General features: G+C 43.4%; 1 protein-coding gene across 1 annotated transcript; it reads right to left on the bottom strand.

The window, feature by feature from the left end:
• Positions 1–757: 757 nt before the first annotated feature.
• Positions 758–15,414, bottom strand: ino80b (INO80 complex subunit B). The gene is made up of 5 exons (XM_067982924.1): positions 15,234–15,414; positions 10,929–11,118; positions 8,263–8,372; positions 4,728–4,900; positions 758–4,114 (listed from the first exon to the last, which is right to left on the bottom strand). Exons 1-5 carry the CDS (start codon positions 15,271–15,273, stop codon positions 3,656–3,658), a joined length of 972 nt encoding a protein of 323 aa, XP_067839025.1. The 5' UTR covers positions 15,274–15,414; the 3' UTR covers positions 758–3,655.
• Between the last annotated feature and the right edge of the window lie 315 nt (positions 15,415–15,729).

Below are 15,729 nucleotides of genomic sequence, written 5' to 3'. Positions count from 1 at the left end.
AACTTCAGTTAGACCACAATTAGAATACTGTGCACAGTTCTGGTCTCCATATTACAAAAAGGATAGAGGGGCTCTAGAGAAAGTACAAAACAAGATTTACAAGGATGATACCAGAACTGAGAGGATACAACCATCAGGAAAGACTGAACAAACTGGGGCTCTTTTCTCTAGAAAAGGGAAGACTGAGAGGTGACCTAATAGAGGTCTTTAAAATTATTAAGGGGCTCAATAGGGTAGACAGAGAGATGTTTCCACCTGTGGGCCATAAATAGAAGATAATCACTAATAAATCCAATAAGGAATTCAGGAGAAACTTGTTTACTAAGAGAGTGGTGAGAATGCGGAACTCGCTACCACATAAAGTGGTTGAGGCGATTAGCATAGATGTATTTAAGGGGAAGCTAGATAAACACATGAGGGAGAAAAGATTGGAAGGCTATGTTGATAGGGTGAGATGAAGTAAGGTGGGAGGAAGTATACGTGGAGCATAAACACCAGCAGAAAACTGCTGAGCTGAATGGCGTGTTTCTGTGCTGTGAAATTCTATTCAATTCTACGTAGAGGAAATTATCCTTTATCACGTCAAATGTGGAGGACTATCCACAGTGACTTACTTCTCTGTAGAACCGAAGGTGGAGCACAGACCAACGGTAATTTATATTATTTCTGAATAATGTGAACATTTTCTGTATTGGATCATTCAAGAATGCAGTTTTCCTCTTTAATCACAAAATAAGGCACACTCTACTTCAAGAAGTTCAAAAAATAAAATTTTATCTAAGCCACAAACATGTACTTACAAAAATGTTCTTATCCAGTTCAGTTATGGAATAATGGTGAAGTGAACACTTAAACTCCTAAATATACAAATCTAAGTGCACTTTCCTTGGATACAAGCCCTCCCAGTGCAGTAAAGTAGCAGCAGCTTGGTGCCACGTATGACACTTTACATCATAGGACACAGATTCCATGGCAACTGATTCATCACAGCGTGAGCTTATAATTTTAGCCACCTGGGCAGGGAAGCAGAAACAAGGGCTCGCATGAGTCAACTTCCACCCTTCTTATAAATCTAGCAGCCTATGTAAGAACTGCTCTTGGGTAGGGGATGGTAATGGGGCCTAATAAGATGAGAAAATGCTGAGAAAGGGAGAAATAATGTTTTTTTTTCTCTCTTGTGAAATACTATTCATAATGTAATACTATGCCGGAACAGTGACTTCAACAACAACTTGTATTTACATAGTGCCTTTAAAGTGGAAATCAGCTCAAGGCACTTCAAGGGAGAAACAGATGTGCATCCATGGCATGGTATGAATTCCTCTGTAGCTACTAACAGAAACAGGGAGAACTCACTCCAAAGGAAATCCAGTTATCAGCTCTAGTACCATTCACACAGGACTTTCCAGTTATTCTACAATATTATACTACATGTAAAATTTTACACTCAGTGGGAAAGTTCCCTTCCCTTGGTTTTACCAGGAGTGAATTTCCTGCAGCTTCTCGCACTGTGTTATCAAACTTCTGCCGGTGTTAACGAGAGAAGCTCCTTGGAAATTCACCTCTTAAATCTTTCACACTCAGCTCATACCAGGTCGCAAGCTATCTAAATTAACTCCAAACATAATCCAATTGCTTTTCAGAATGTATACTTAAAAAAAATGTTTTTAAAAGAGTCTTTTTAATTAGTAATGAATTGACACTTTAGAATCCAGTCAATGTGGTCCAAAAAAAATGTGCACTAAATTAGCAACGGGTGAATTTTAAAAAGAGATTTATGGTTTTTGGTAGATTTAACACTCGAAATGCCCCATTTCAGCAAAGCAACAAACAAAGCCAAAGAATCCTGAACTATATGGCTAAACCAAGTCAAAGGAAGTCATGCTCACACTAGATCATGTTCTGCTCAGACCATACCTTCAGTACTGTGTCCAGTTCAGGTCCGAGGTACAAAGGAGATGTTTAAACCATAGACGCAATTCAGAGAAGAGTTATAAAGCTGATCGCTGGCAATATTAGGAAAAACTGGAGAAACTTGAGCTTTTCAGCCTGGAAAGGTGGTATTTAAGATGCGATCTTATGGAGGTATGGATGGATGACAGCAAATGATATGGAGGAGGTAGGTACAGAAAACGACTTCAGACTAAATCATGAAAGCAGGACAAGAAGACAGGTGCAAACCGAGTAAAAGGCAAATATAGAACCAATGTCAGGAAGTTAGTTGCACAAAGTGATCAACACACAAAATGGACTCTGGGTAGGGTAATGAAAGACAAAACCCTAGAATTGTTTAAGAAACAGTTGGATGCCATGATATGGGGATGGGGGAAGACCTGTAGATTCTTTCTGGGTGGATGAGCTTCCTCACCTGTATCTATCTGGTGATGTGCTCATCAACCAGTTACCTCAGGTCACATGTATCGGAGAAGTAATTTTCTTTCAACAAAAAAAAACTTTAATTGGTTTTAATATCTAACCTTACATAAAGCAGCCATCTTTTGCTTTTATGTACACATCGCTCACCATTTTCTTCTACTTTGCTGAAGGTCATCAGATTAACCTGTATTCTGAAAAGGTACAGGTAGACATGTGAGACATTCAACAGAACGTTTACAACCAACACAGTATATTCCAACTTGATACAGTTTGAGTCCAATTATTTACAACAAAACATTAGGACAGCCCAATAACTCCAACAGATCTTTCCTAGAGTTAACTGTCAATCTCAGCAGGCTGACATTCTCACCCTGGATTCCCTCTGGTGAGTTTTGCCTGTCTCACTTGTGATACCTGGAGGTGTCTCTTCCTTTACCCAGGTTCACCTCCTGGAAGGTTGACTTCCATTAATCTGTGTGAATGTCTGTGGATCACAGCATTTTCACCAGGGAGAATTAGAGAGATTGTAATTTCGCTGAGGGGGGGGGGGGGGGGGGGGAAAGTGAAGGAATGAGAATAATATTTTGATAATGGTGATCTGGTGGTGCAGTGAGTTGGATACTGGCCTCTGGGATCCCAAATTGAATGTAGTCCAGACTGTCGGGATGGAAATCTATTCTGTTTGGGTCCCATAAAGCCTGAGTTTGCTCAGTCTCAATTCATTGCCTAGTGCGCATGATCCTACAGCTTTTTATTTGACACCAAATTGTTCACAGAACGGCTGGTGAGAGGAATGGAGAAATGTCACACTGGTGGGGATGAAACTTATTGTTGGGACAGTATAGAGTGAGCTTTACACTGGATCTAATCATACCGTACCAGAGCCAGAATGCTTACAGTGGGTATCCAAAATGGAAAGAGTTTCATTCCTCATCACTAACATCCCTCAACGTGAGGAACGCAAAAAATGTTGATGATTACCAAAGTGCAGAATACCATCCATTAATCCCGCCACTAACCACTTTTGTTGACACAAAAATAACCATTATCATCCAACTCATGTATCACAAGAGGAGTCAGACAAAGCACAGCAGGATATTTCATAACACAGAAGTATCTTATTCCCATCTATTAGCCTTCTATTGGTAAATGAGATTGTTCCTGGTTAGTGCAGTAACCTGATTGTTCCTGGTTAGTAGCAGCTTGGGCCAATGTGCTTTCTAGGCGTCTCAACCTCTATTATTTCTTCGGAACCAACAGAAACAAAGCTTGCTTCCTGTCAAGCCAAACCCTGGATCAACAAATTCTTTTTGTAGCACTCAAGGCTACAGAGAGGTAATCCGGTTTTAGAACAAGAATATTTCTTGAAGTTTGAGCAGCCCTCAACCCCGCAGGTTATAGGAGTGGGTACAGATTGTGAGGCTGCTGGGACTGGGGCAGGACATCCGTGTGGAAAAGAGACAGTGATCCCCACAGCATTATTTGAATATCTAATCATCGGATAGTGCATTCTCTTGGTCCTTTTCTCCCTCAGCGTTTTCACTTTGGCCTTGTTGGTTTTTGTTAGCCGTTCAATAGTTTGGTTTTTGCTGTCTTCTGCTTTTTTGGCTGCCTGCAGGCGTCTTTTTCGAGCACGCTCAGCTCGTTTCACCATCATCTCCTCGGTCATCTCCTTCACTTTATAGCCCATGGGCAGCTCCAGGAGTGGCTGGCTTTGCTGCTTATGTAGCAGGGCACGCTGCAAAAACAAAAAAGGTCTATTGTAAAATTTGAGCAAATACTGTCAACTAAGTGATGAGGAGAAATTTTTTTTACACAGTGAGTTGTAATGATCTGGAAGGCACTGCCTGAAAGGGTGGTGGAAGATGATTCAATAATAACTCTCAAAAGGGAATTGGATAAATATTGTACTTGAAGGGGAAAAATTGCAGGGCTACAGGGAAAGAGCAGGAGTGTGGACTAATTGATAGCTCTTCCAAAGAGCCGGCACAGGCACGACGGGCCAAATGGCCTCCTTCTGTGCTGCATGATTCTATGAAGTGCATGAGCACCTAGTGACAGGAGAGTTTGAGGTAAATAGAGGCTGAAAGATGCTACCATTGAGAATATTGCATGCAGATGCCACTGACTGCTATTCAATCATATTTTGCAGATATAATTTTGATCTCTCCCCAATGCTTCCCTTTTGGTTTTACTGAACCATTTCTTCCTTCTGTCACCAGCAGTGGTATACTGGGTGCTGCAAAAAAGCTGGGTCGCTGGGGTGTATCCCCAACTGCTTTTGAAAGCGCAGCATCAAAGCAATCAGGACACTGCACAGAATAAACATGCGACTGAATTAATGTTCTCACCTGCCTAGCTGTCAGCAGCGATTCATTAATCTCCTTCTTTAGCTCCCCATTATCATCTAGCTCTCCTTTTTCTAAAGCATCCAGCCATCGCTGCTCCTCATCCTGTTCTGGCTCCTGAAGACTTTCTGAATCCAGGTCTGGTAGAGGCGATGGATCCAAGTTGCTCTCCTCATCTGCAAATTTGTTTAATATGGATATTTCTGGTCAAACGCAACATTTTTACTTTCATACATTTATGATTGAAATAAATGAAAAGGGTCCAACATTAAAGGAGAAAACATTGTTTTTCTCTTCGGTAAAAAATTACACGTTCTTTTGCTCTCCACCAGTATCTCTACGACATGCGTGCTCTCCACTGAGGTGAAAGGTTACAGCTCTGCTTATGTCTCTGACAATCCTACTGCCGGGAGAAGTGCAAGAACAAGCTGAGGTGACTGGACCTCCCAGTGGAAAACACATGGGCTCAGAAATTGCTGGAAAAATAATGGTGAATTAACTGTGCTTGCCATTATTAGTTCGTTAAAGAATCCAGTAATTTATGGCGAAGAGGAGATACACCATGAGTTCCGATACTCTACAAATTGCTCGACGATTTGCGCTACTCTGCTGTTAGCCTCGACATAACCGTAAAAATTGCAACCTCGCCCTGAGGCTCCCCATCAAAATTAATTGGGTAATTTCATGAAATTGCTGCATTTATGCCAATTAATCTCGCCGCGACCATTTACAGCTGGTAATTCACATCGTATAGACCCTATTAATGATGTGATTTATGGTCCTGAATGACACTCAACCTTGGAGGCCTAAAAAGGGAACAGTGAAGCTATGAAGTCTCACTCCAGCAGGTAGTGAATTGTTCCTATATGGTAAGGCAATAATTTTCAGGATGCAAAGCTGTTTTGACATTCAGAAGCGCAAATTAGATAGTTTTCTATCAGAAAATAATTTTGGGATACAGTATATGAGTAATTTAAGACACAACACAAGCAAGATGGGCCAAACTGCCTCCTTCTGTGCTGATTCATTCTATGGCATGTGGTTTAAGTGTAGCATGCTTGGAAAGACCAAAGCTTTCCATCACTGGGGTTTTCCTTATGTCATTTCTGGGACTGTTGTAGACTTATTGATAGCGATTGATTGCTACGATTAGTCAATAATTATCACTGTATCACGTGGCTCCCGGGATAGTAGAAGGCGAACTAGATGGACTGTGGTCTTTTCTCGTCTAGCAATTCCTACGTACCTATGAAAGCAGTGCAATGGTGCACCCACCAGATGTTCCACTGTTCCTGTTCATAATGGACAGGGCCACTGGTTCTATACATCATGGGTCAAGAATGTTTGTACATTTCACACACCCACCCTGTCATTCACTCATTAACTTCTCAAGGATCAATACAGCAATTCCAAAACACAATTGGGTTACAATGTCCTCTTCTGCTTGTTCTTTTAAATGTTCTTACTTTTGCTTTCTGCCTCTTTTCTCTTTCTTAATTCACTCTCTTGGTTTCCTTCTCTACTTCTCTTGCAGTTTCTAATTTGACTCTAATTTTCTCCATTTCCTTCTCCATTGTTCGCTCAGTTTCTTACTCTATCCTTTTCTTTTATTGGTTATGGAAATAGACCATTGGGCACGACATTCACCAGGTCCCAGATGTGAGGTTGACATCACTGTGCCATTATCAATTCACAATTCCAGCAACTTGCGGCACAAATATAGTGGGACCTGAAGGACGAGGTGGAAAGTCCAATTCACGTCGCTCGTCACGAGATTCCAGCATTTTCTGGCCCATGATCTTTGCTCCCATGGAAACATGGCCGAGATCTCTAGCTAAACTGTTCCAGTACAGCTACAACACTGGCATCTACCTGACAATGTGTAAATTTGCCCAGGTACGTCCTGTCCACAAAAAGCAGGACAAATCCAATCCGGCCAATTACCACCCCATCAGTCTACTCTCAATCATCAGCAAAGTGCTATCAAGCGGCACTTACTCACCAATAACCTGCTCACCGATGCTCAGTTTGGGTTCCGCCAGGACCACTCGGCTCCAGACCTCATTACAGCCTTGGTCCAAACATGGACAAAAGAGCTGAATTTCAGAGGTGAGGTGAGAATAACTGCCCTTGACATCAAGGCAGCATTTGACCGAGTGTGGCACCGAGTCGTCCTAGTAAAATTGAAGTCAATGGGAATCAGGGGGAAAACTCTCCAGTGGCTGGAGTCATACCTAGCACAAAGGAAGATGGTAGTGGTTGTTGGAGGCCAATCATCTCAGCCCCAGGACATTGCTGCAGGAGTTCCTCAGGGCAGTGTCCTTGGCCCAGCCATCTTCAGCTGCTTCATCAATGACCTTCCCTCCATCTTAAGGTCAGAAATGGGGATGTTCGCTGATGATTGCAGTGCTCAGTTCCATTCGCAACCCATCAGATAATGAAGCAGTCCGTGCCCGCATGCAGCAAGACCTGGACAACATCCAGGCTTGGGCTCATAAGTGGCAAGTAACATTCACGCCAGACAAGTACCAGGCAATGACCATCTCCAACAAGAGAGTCTAACCACCTCCCCTTGACATTCAATGGCATTACCATTGCCGAATTCCCCACCATCAACATCCTGGGGATCACCATTGACCAGAAGCTTAACTGGACCAGCCACATAAATACTGTGGCTACAAGAGCAGGTCAGAGGCTGGGTATTCTGCGGCGAGTGACTCACTTCCTGACTCCCCAGAGCCTTTCCACCATCTACAAGGCACAAATCAGGAGTGTGATGGAATACTCTCCACTTGCCTGGATGAGTGCAGCTCCAACAACACTCAAGAAACTAGATACCATCCAGGACAAAGCAGCCCACTTGATTGGCACCCCATCCACCACCCTAAACATTCACTCCCTTCACCACCGGCGCACCGTGGCTGCAGTGTGTACCATTTACAGAAGCCTTGGCAAGTTACATTGCAGCATCATCGTCGCTGGGTCAAAATCCTGGAACTCCCTACTTAACAGCACTGTGGGAGAACCTTCACCTCACGGACTGCAGCGGTTCAAGAAGGCGACTCACCACCACCTTCTCAAGGGCAATTAGGGATGGCCAATAAATGCTGGCCTCGCCAGCGACACCCACATCCCATGAACGAATAAAAAAAGATCAGGACATAAACCCGTGTGCTTGTACTCTGCATACTCAAACTCAAGACGTTACATACAGCCCTGATTTTAAAATAGTTTTCTTCCCCTTCTCCAAACCAAGTTGTGCTTCTTGCACAGGTTTCTAGAAATGATGCTGAGCCAACAGTCTATAAAGCACACCTACAACTGCTGATTCAAATAGGTTGCTTTAAACCCTTAAATGCATAGCTTATCAAGCAAGAGATTCCTGACAAAATATGCAGAAAAATTCTATCCACAGTAAAACTGACCAAATAACACAATGTAACACATAAGGTTGGGGAGGGTTGTAGAAGTGTACAGAAGACTCAAGTACAGTATCCCCAAGGATTCTTTTGAGACAATTAAGCTGAACAGCACTTACCCAGCCAGGCCCGATACTGGTCCAATGGTACTTCATCTGGTTCATCATCATCAACCATCAGAGGGGATGGAGATTGCTTTAGCTCAGAAGCCAGAGAGAAGTGGGGCACACTGTTACATGAAAATAAAGTCAGAATTACATGTGTAATAGAAATAAATTGGCCCAGAATTTGCTGTCAAATTAACAGTGAGGCTAACGGCGCTCACCGTTATTCCTGCACAAATCGCACAATGACTTGCCCTGTTCACTCAGATCCCAGATGCCCTGTAGAGGGCGCCACGCCATTTCCATCTCCCAATTCCAGCACAAAATATTATGGTGATTAAACGGGCAAGGGCAAGGGCTAACGGCAAGTGCCGTTCGTTGACTGGTTACAGCAAATTCTGAGTCGAAGTTGTATATCCTACATATAGGTCTTTCAGATAGTTTGGTCAGTGGGCCATCCAATGCAATCGCTACTGACACTGTTATTATGAGTATGGTTGATTTTGTTCCATTTTCTTTCTTTTCACCTCTTTAGGTTTCCCCCATACCATGCAGGTGACCAGTGACCAGGCCTCTGTCAAAACATTTGACAGCGGGGAGCAGGAATCCTGGTCAGTCTCCTTCCTTCCCCGAGGCTACCAAGGCCACCTGTAGTGTCCAGCTATGTCCTGCTAACTCAGCACAGATTATGGTTTAATCATTATGGGATCTTCTTAGTCTACATCACTTGGTGCACTTACTCACTGGAGGAAGAGGCTTTGCATATGAACAAGTGTATTGCACTTTATCTACAAATAGTAAATTCCTGCCCACGCCATTTCAGCTCATGCAATAACTGGGCAAGTGATTTGGTGTGGCTTAGAGTGGATCCCACAACAAAGCTAGTGAATTCCTACACTTGGTATCAATTTGTTCTTAGGATGTGGATAACACCGGCAAGGCCATACTTATTGGATGTAACTAGAATAGATAAGGGGGAACCAGTGGATGTGGTGTATTTGGATTTTCAGAAGGCTTTCGATAAGGTCCCACACAGGAGGTTGGTGAACAAAGTTAGAGCACATGGAATTGGATTAAATGTACTGGCACGGATTGAGAATTGGTTAACAGACAGAAAACAGAGAATAGGAATAAACGGGTCTTTTTCAGGTTGGCAGACTGTGACTAGTGGGGTACCGCAGGGATCGGTGCTTGGGCCCCAGCTAGTCACAATCTATGTAAGTGATTTGGATGAGGGGACCAAATGTAATATTTCCAAGTTTGCTGATTACACAAAACTAGATGGGAATGTGAGTTGTGAGGAGGATGCAAAGAAGCTTCAAGGGGATATAGACAGGCTAAGTGAGTGGGCAAGAACATGGCAGATGGAATATAATGTGGAAAAATGTGAAGTTATCCATTTTGGTAGGAAAAGCAGAAATGCAGACTATTTTTTAAATGGTGAGAGATTGGGAAATGTTGATGTTCAAAGGGACCTGGGTGTCCTTGTACATGAGTCACTGAAGGCTAACATACAGGTGCAGCAAGCAATTAAGAAAGCAAATGGTATGTTGGCCTTTATTACAAGAGGATTTGAGTACAGGAGTAAAAATGTCTTACTGCAATTATATAGGGCCTTGGTGAGACCACATCTGGAGTATTGTGTACAATTTTGGTCTCCTTACCTAAGCATATACTTGCCATAGAGGGAGTGCAACGAAAATTCACCAGACTGATTCCTGGGATTGTAGGATTGTCGTACGAGGAGAGATTGAATAGACTAGACCTGTATTCTCTAGAGTTTAGAAGAATGAGAGGTGATCTCATTGAAACAGACAAAATTTTTTACAGGGCTCAACAGGGTAGATGCAGGGAGGATGTTTCCCCTGGGTGGGGAATCTAGAACCAGGGGTCACAGTCTCAGAATAAGGGGTAGGCCATTTAGGACTGAGTTGAGGAGACATTTCTTCATTCAGAGGGTGGTGAATCTTTGGAATTCTCTAACACAGAGTGCTGTGGAGGCTCAGTCATTGAGTACATTCAAAACAGAGATCGATAGATTTCTAGGTATTAAAGGCATCAAGGGACATGGGGATGGTGCAGGAAAATGGTGTTAAGGTAGAAGATCAGCCATGATCTTGTTGATTGGCAGAGCAGGCTCAAGGGGGCGGATGGCCTACTCCTGCTCCTATTTCTTATGTTCATGTTGTCCATTCCTAATTGCTCAGAGAGGGTGATGGGAGACCTTCTTGAACTGCCGTGGCAATAATTTTTTTTACACAGCTGAGTGGCTTGCTACACCACTTCAGCCGGCAATAAGAGTCAACCTCAGAGTGCGTTATGCGTAGGACAGACCAGCTAGGGGTGGGCATTAGTTTACCACAATCTGGCAGCTTTCACGGTGCCAGCCCATGAACCAAATTCAATTTCCACGATAGAATTGGAACTATGACCTCTGGGTTGATTGTCCAGTACCATAACTACTGTGCTACCACACCACTTTTTGCCACAATTTTACATAAAATAATCCCAGAAGCAGGGAAAATGTTGATTTATGAGCGGATCTGAGTGAAAACAAGCCTTTTGCCTCTATAATAAGGACTCCTTACAAACACAAAAGCATTCCTTGACTGACTTCAAGGAGTAAAAACTAATCTTAAAAATAAGGTATGCTGTGACACCCGATAATGAAGTTACATTACCTCTTTGTGCCCATGGTTTGCCCACCCAGTTTTATTTTAAGTTTTAGCTGAGGTTTTCCAGTGCCGGAGTCAGACTCCAGAGTCTCGGAGGAGAAGCCGAGCCCCACATCTGCCTGGTGATGCTTCTTCTTGTGTTTCTTATGCTTCTTGTGTTTCTTCTTGTGAGAGCTGTGCCCACCAGCTTCATCTTCTGTAAAATAGCAAAGAAAGCAAAATAACATGAAAAAGTGCTCGAGGAGCTAATCGAGTGAATACTCGACTTTCACCCAGAGCTGCCCATCACTCAAACCCAGAACCAATAGCTAATAAGTACTACGGCCATAGGTAAAACTACCCAGTGAGAAATGTGATAGACAACCTACTGAATCAATCGTACAACTTACATTTCAAAATATTGTTTCTGGGTTATTTTCCACATTTAAAGTAAATCACATTCGTTGTGCCTTAACGTGCAGCTTGATTGTACTGAAGTCCTAGTGTCACTGGGCTCATTGGTAGCACTGTGTTTTTAGAAAAATCGCATTTAAGCCAATAAGCTTCAATGTTATGTCATACTCTTAATTCATCATCCCTCCTACCACAAGCGACAGATCTATGAACAACTATACTTCATGCCCGTTTTATACAGCTCAAATGCTCTCTCCAGGCAAAACCCAAGTTTGGAAAGATAGATCAATAATTGTACTGCTGGCTGTTTCCTGCAGTAAATGTCACATGCCCACTGCACTGTACTGAAATGCTAGTAAATACAATGGCCCCTTTAGTTTTGCTTGGTTAAAATCTGAAAGATGGTTCTGCCAATGGCCTAATTGTTAAGGGTGCTACCTGTTACAACAACAAGCCACACAGACAGAGGGGGCTTGGGTTTAGTCCTTGATCGCTGCTCAGTGGATGGTCTCAGTCAGGGTGGGAGTTTCAGCACTACAACTGATCCTACCACCCTTGGGCTAATGGAAGTGGCAGGGGGTGGGGGGATGTATCAGCCACTCTGATTGCTATACGTTACTCCAGTGAAAGTATTCAAAAGGCAAGAAAATAATCAGGACCCAGCTTTGACATCCTCTATAGTCGAATACCAAGATTTACTAGTTCAGTGTCTTTCCTTAGATTATTTTCTCCGGTACAGCTGTGCTGGTCACTCTCATAAGTGGTCTGAGCATCTTACATTTGGCAGTATGCCCATACTGCCCAATATCTAACCACACAACAGCATAACCCAGGAGTGGAACAATAGTATGCTACTGTGATTTGATCTGGACATTTGCAACTTTTGCACATGTGCTTCTTCAATCTCTTTGCAGGCAGATTGAGAAAACACCAAGATGAAGCCAGATACAAGTCATTAAGTTGCTTTCTTCCCTAGCATTTAAGCATACAAAGCAAGAGTGATAATGAGATATACTTAATTCAATAAACGCAACCTGTCTTTGTATAATAATACAAAATATACTACACTTCCCGACATCAGTGGGTCGTCTTACTTGACTTAAACCAAATAACTCCTAACAACTCTCCTGCAAGCTACTTCTGAGCCTGGCCAAAGCTTGCCTCGCAGCCTCCTGTTTGGAGATCTGATTGCCTGTGCCTCTGTTTTTTCCTGTCTCTGTTCACAGCCAGAAAGGAACCAGTGACTTCCCAACATAATGGGTATGTGAAGTTTATCAATTGCCAAATCAGGCTAATGAATTGACATGGATGACCACTCCATTATCTTTCCTCTGTGGTGGTCCACCTCAGTGGCACCAACAAAGCCAGCACATCTTCCTGCAGTGGCTTCTCTTCCTGCCCCAAACTGTCAATGCAGACATGTCCCAAGGCTCCATCTTTGACTTCCCTCATCTGCATGCTGTCCTTTGCAGAAATCATCCATAGGCTAATGACAATTTGCTCTTCTGACTCTGGCCTCCTTTGTATCTTCCCCCCCCACCACCCACCCCACTCCACCCCACCTCCCTCCACAACCATGATAGAGCCTTCAAATGTCTTGGCCCCACAATGCTCTCTCTAACTGGTCTACCTTGCTACGTCTCTTCAAAGCGTACTTCTTTGAAGAGCTTTGGGACATTTTACAGGTGCTAAGAAATGTTGTATTTATGCCAATATATTTCAAACTTCTGACTCCATCACTGTGCTAGTTATCAATGTGCCTTCTGTTTGAAACAATGTAACACTGGGTAATCTCTGTAGCAGAGTTTTTGTTTACACCGTCACCAAATTTAACCAGAAATCTAGATATTTGCCATATTACATCTATTAAAAAGAACTTGGATTTATTTAGCATCTAGTCACATCTATCAGTGAGTCCCAGAATGCTTGACATGTAACCGCTGTTGTTATTGGTACACAAGGCAGCCAATTTGCACAAAGTAAAATCCAACAAACAGCAAATGAGGCGAATGACCAGATAATCTATTTTTGGTGGTGTTATTTAAAGCAGAAACATTGGTGACGTCAGCAGGAGACTTCCTGTTCTCCTTGAATAGTGCCATGGGATGTTTAGTGTCCCTCCAGACCACCAGAACAGGCAGAGGGGAGTTTGGTTTAACATCTCATCCAAAGGACATCACCTCCAATAATGCAGCACTCTTTCAGTACTGTACTGGAGTCTCAGACTAGATTATGTGCTCAAGTCCTGGAGGGGGTCTAAACTCATGTTAGATACTACCATCTGAGCCAAAACATCAGCCATAAATTTGAAGAGGTGGCACTTGAGTAAGTTGCAATCAGTGAAGTAGAATATATTAATAAAACTTCCATGGTAAAGGCATGCATGGCACAATGTAATACCATAGCATAATAACTGGCAACACATTATTTGAAATTCAATTGGTTAATGGCATACAGACAAAAGATGTAAACCTATACCCCATTTTCTTGGGTTGTGATTGGCTGAAAATTGACATCATGTAGTATAAATCAAAGCCCTATGTTGGGTAACCACTTCTCAATAACAAAGAAAAAAAACCCTGAAATAGGAGCTGAAATAAAACAGAAAATGCTGGAAGAAGTCAGCAGATCCAAAGGCATCTAGAAGAGAAAGATTTTGGCATTTCTAATGAAAAACTTGTCCTTTCAGAAGCTTTCTCACCACTTCCTGCTTTTATTCCATATTTTCTTTTTTACTTTCCCATGTTTATATGGATTGCACCTCCAATCACACATACAGAAACACACCAGGGCAAAAGGAAACACATTGCATTGTGTAAGCTCACCCTGCAGCATATGTAGCATGTCCTATATGTGAACTTGATAATGTTTGCATCATTTTAGGGCTGCAAAGGAATTTCAAAATAGTGTGTTCTAGGAATTGAAACTAATTGATTATGTTCCTTTGATGGGGGAATCAGGAACAACAGGACATAATCTTAAAATTACAGTTAGGCCAAAAAGGAGTGAAATCAGGAAGCACTTTTTCGCAGAATGGAAACCTGGAATTCTCTTCCCCCAAAAGGCTGTGGATGCTGGGTCAATTGAAATGTTCAAGTCTGTAATCAGTAGATTTTTGTTGGGTATCAAGAGATTATGGAGCAAAGACGGGTAAATGGAACTGAGGTACAGATCAGGCATAATCTAATTAAATGGTGGAACAGGCTCTAGGGGCTGAATGGCCTCTTCCTGTTCCTAAGACTCGCCAATACAGGACCTTGAATGCATCCAACATTAAAAATCTCAGTGTGGGATTCCCCCAGTGAGTCAATGCACTTCCCAATACAGAACTGAGCCCACACTGGCATGGGGGAAGTCCCAGGTTTGATCCTCTTTCTGTGCTGAGCTCGGCCAGGGCAACAGGACATTACGAGGAGAGAGTCTCAGTGCCCTTAAATTAGGGAGGAGGAAGAAAAAGGAACAGGCCGAGGTCCCCCTCCCGGAAAGTGCGGGTCTGCCCGGCTTGGACGTGATGCCCTACGTGGTCGAATAGCCCGCTAACACTCGGTGACGAGGAAATAACGGCCACTTGGGCAAGATACGGAACCGGCGCCCGTGGAGCTGTAAACCGGCTGGAGGTCAGCGCCTTCCAGGGAGCGGGGGAGCTTCCCCTCCCTCCTCTTCCTCTTCCCCCCCCCCCTTCTCTCTGTTAACCGACTTGTGGGCTGATTGTTTTTATGAAAGTTTATGTCTCCTCGGGAGTTTATTTGTTGACATCCGGCGGCTGTGACGGAGAAACCCCGACAGGGTCCAGGGAAAGGGGGGGGATCAGGCGGCGGGGGGGGCCCGACTCGGCCGAAACTCCGACCCGAGGGCCCACACGCACCCGCCGCCTTTACTACTAATTAACGGCGATCTCTACAGCCCGGCCGCTCTTACCCAGGCCTCGCTCCACCGCCGCCTCTTTCTTCTTCCCCATCTTCACCTCCCGTTTTAACGCCTCAATTTGACTGAGACTGCGAGGGGGACCCGTCAGGTCCCTTCCGGTGTAACAGCGGGAAACATCCGGAGTGCGGCCCCGCCATTGGCGAAAGTTCCTTCTTCTCCCAGTCTGTCTGCACACCAACTGCCCAAGACACAAAACAAAATACTCCAGAAGATAATTAAAAAGCAAATGACAGCAGATGTGGATAGTTATAAAATACATAATATCATCAAACATGTAGATTATGCTTTTCCCAGGTGTTTCTGAGTCAAACTTGTGTGGTAATGAGACATACAACAACGACTTGCATTTATACAGCGCCTTTAATGTGGTAAAACATCCCAAGGCGCTTCACAGGAGCGATTATCAAACAAAGTTTGACACTGAGCCACATAAGGAGAGATTAGGACAGGTGACAAAAAGCTTGGTCAAAGAGGTAGGTTTTAAGGA

Source organism: Heptranchias perlo, chromosome 1, assembly GCF_035084215.1.
Source record: "Heptranchias perlo isolate sHepPer1 chromosome 1, sHepPer1.hap1, whole genome shotgun sequence".
Classification (NCBI taxonomy): domain Eukaryota; kingdom Metazoa; phylum Chordata; class Chondrichthyes; order Hexanchiformes; family Hexanchidae; genus Heptranchias; species Heptranchias perlo.
This window is presented reverse-complemented; position numbering and strand designations above follow the sequence as displayed.

Bases quoted from the DNA above. Each gene is read 5' to 3' on its own strand.
- ino80b (XM_067982924.1), bottom strand. From the start codon at position 15,273: ATGGGGAAGAAGAAAGAGGCGGCGGTGGAGCGAGGCCTGG. The intron at 11,119-15,233 runs GTAAGAGCGGCC...GCTATTTTACAG, and splicing joins GGCGGTGGAGCGAGGCCTGG to AAGATGAAGCTGGTGGGCAC. The intron at 4,115-4,727 runs GTGAGAACATTA...TTGTTTTTGCAG, and splicing joins CGCTGCTGACAGCTAGGCAG to CGTGCCCTGCTACATAAGCA.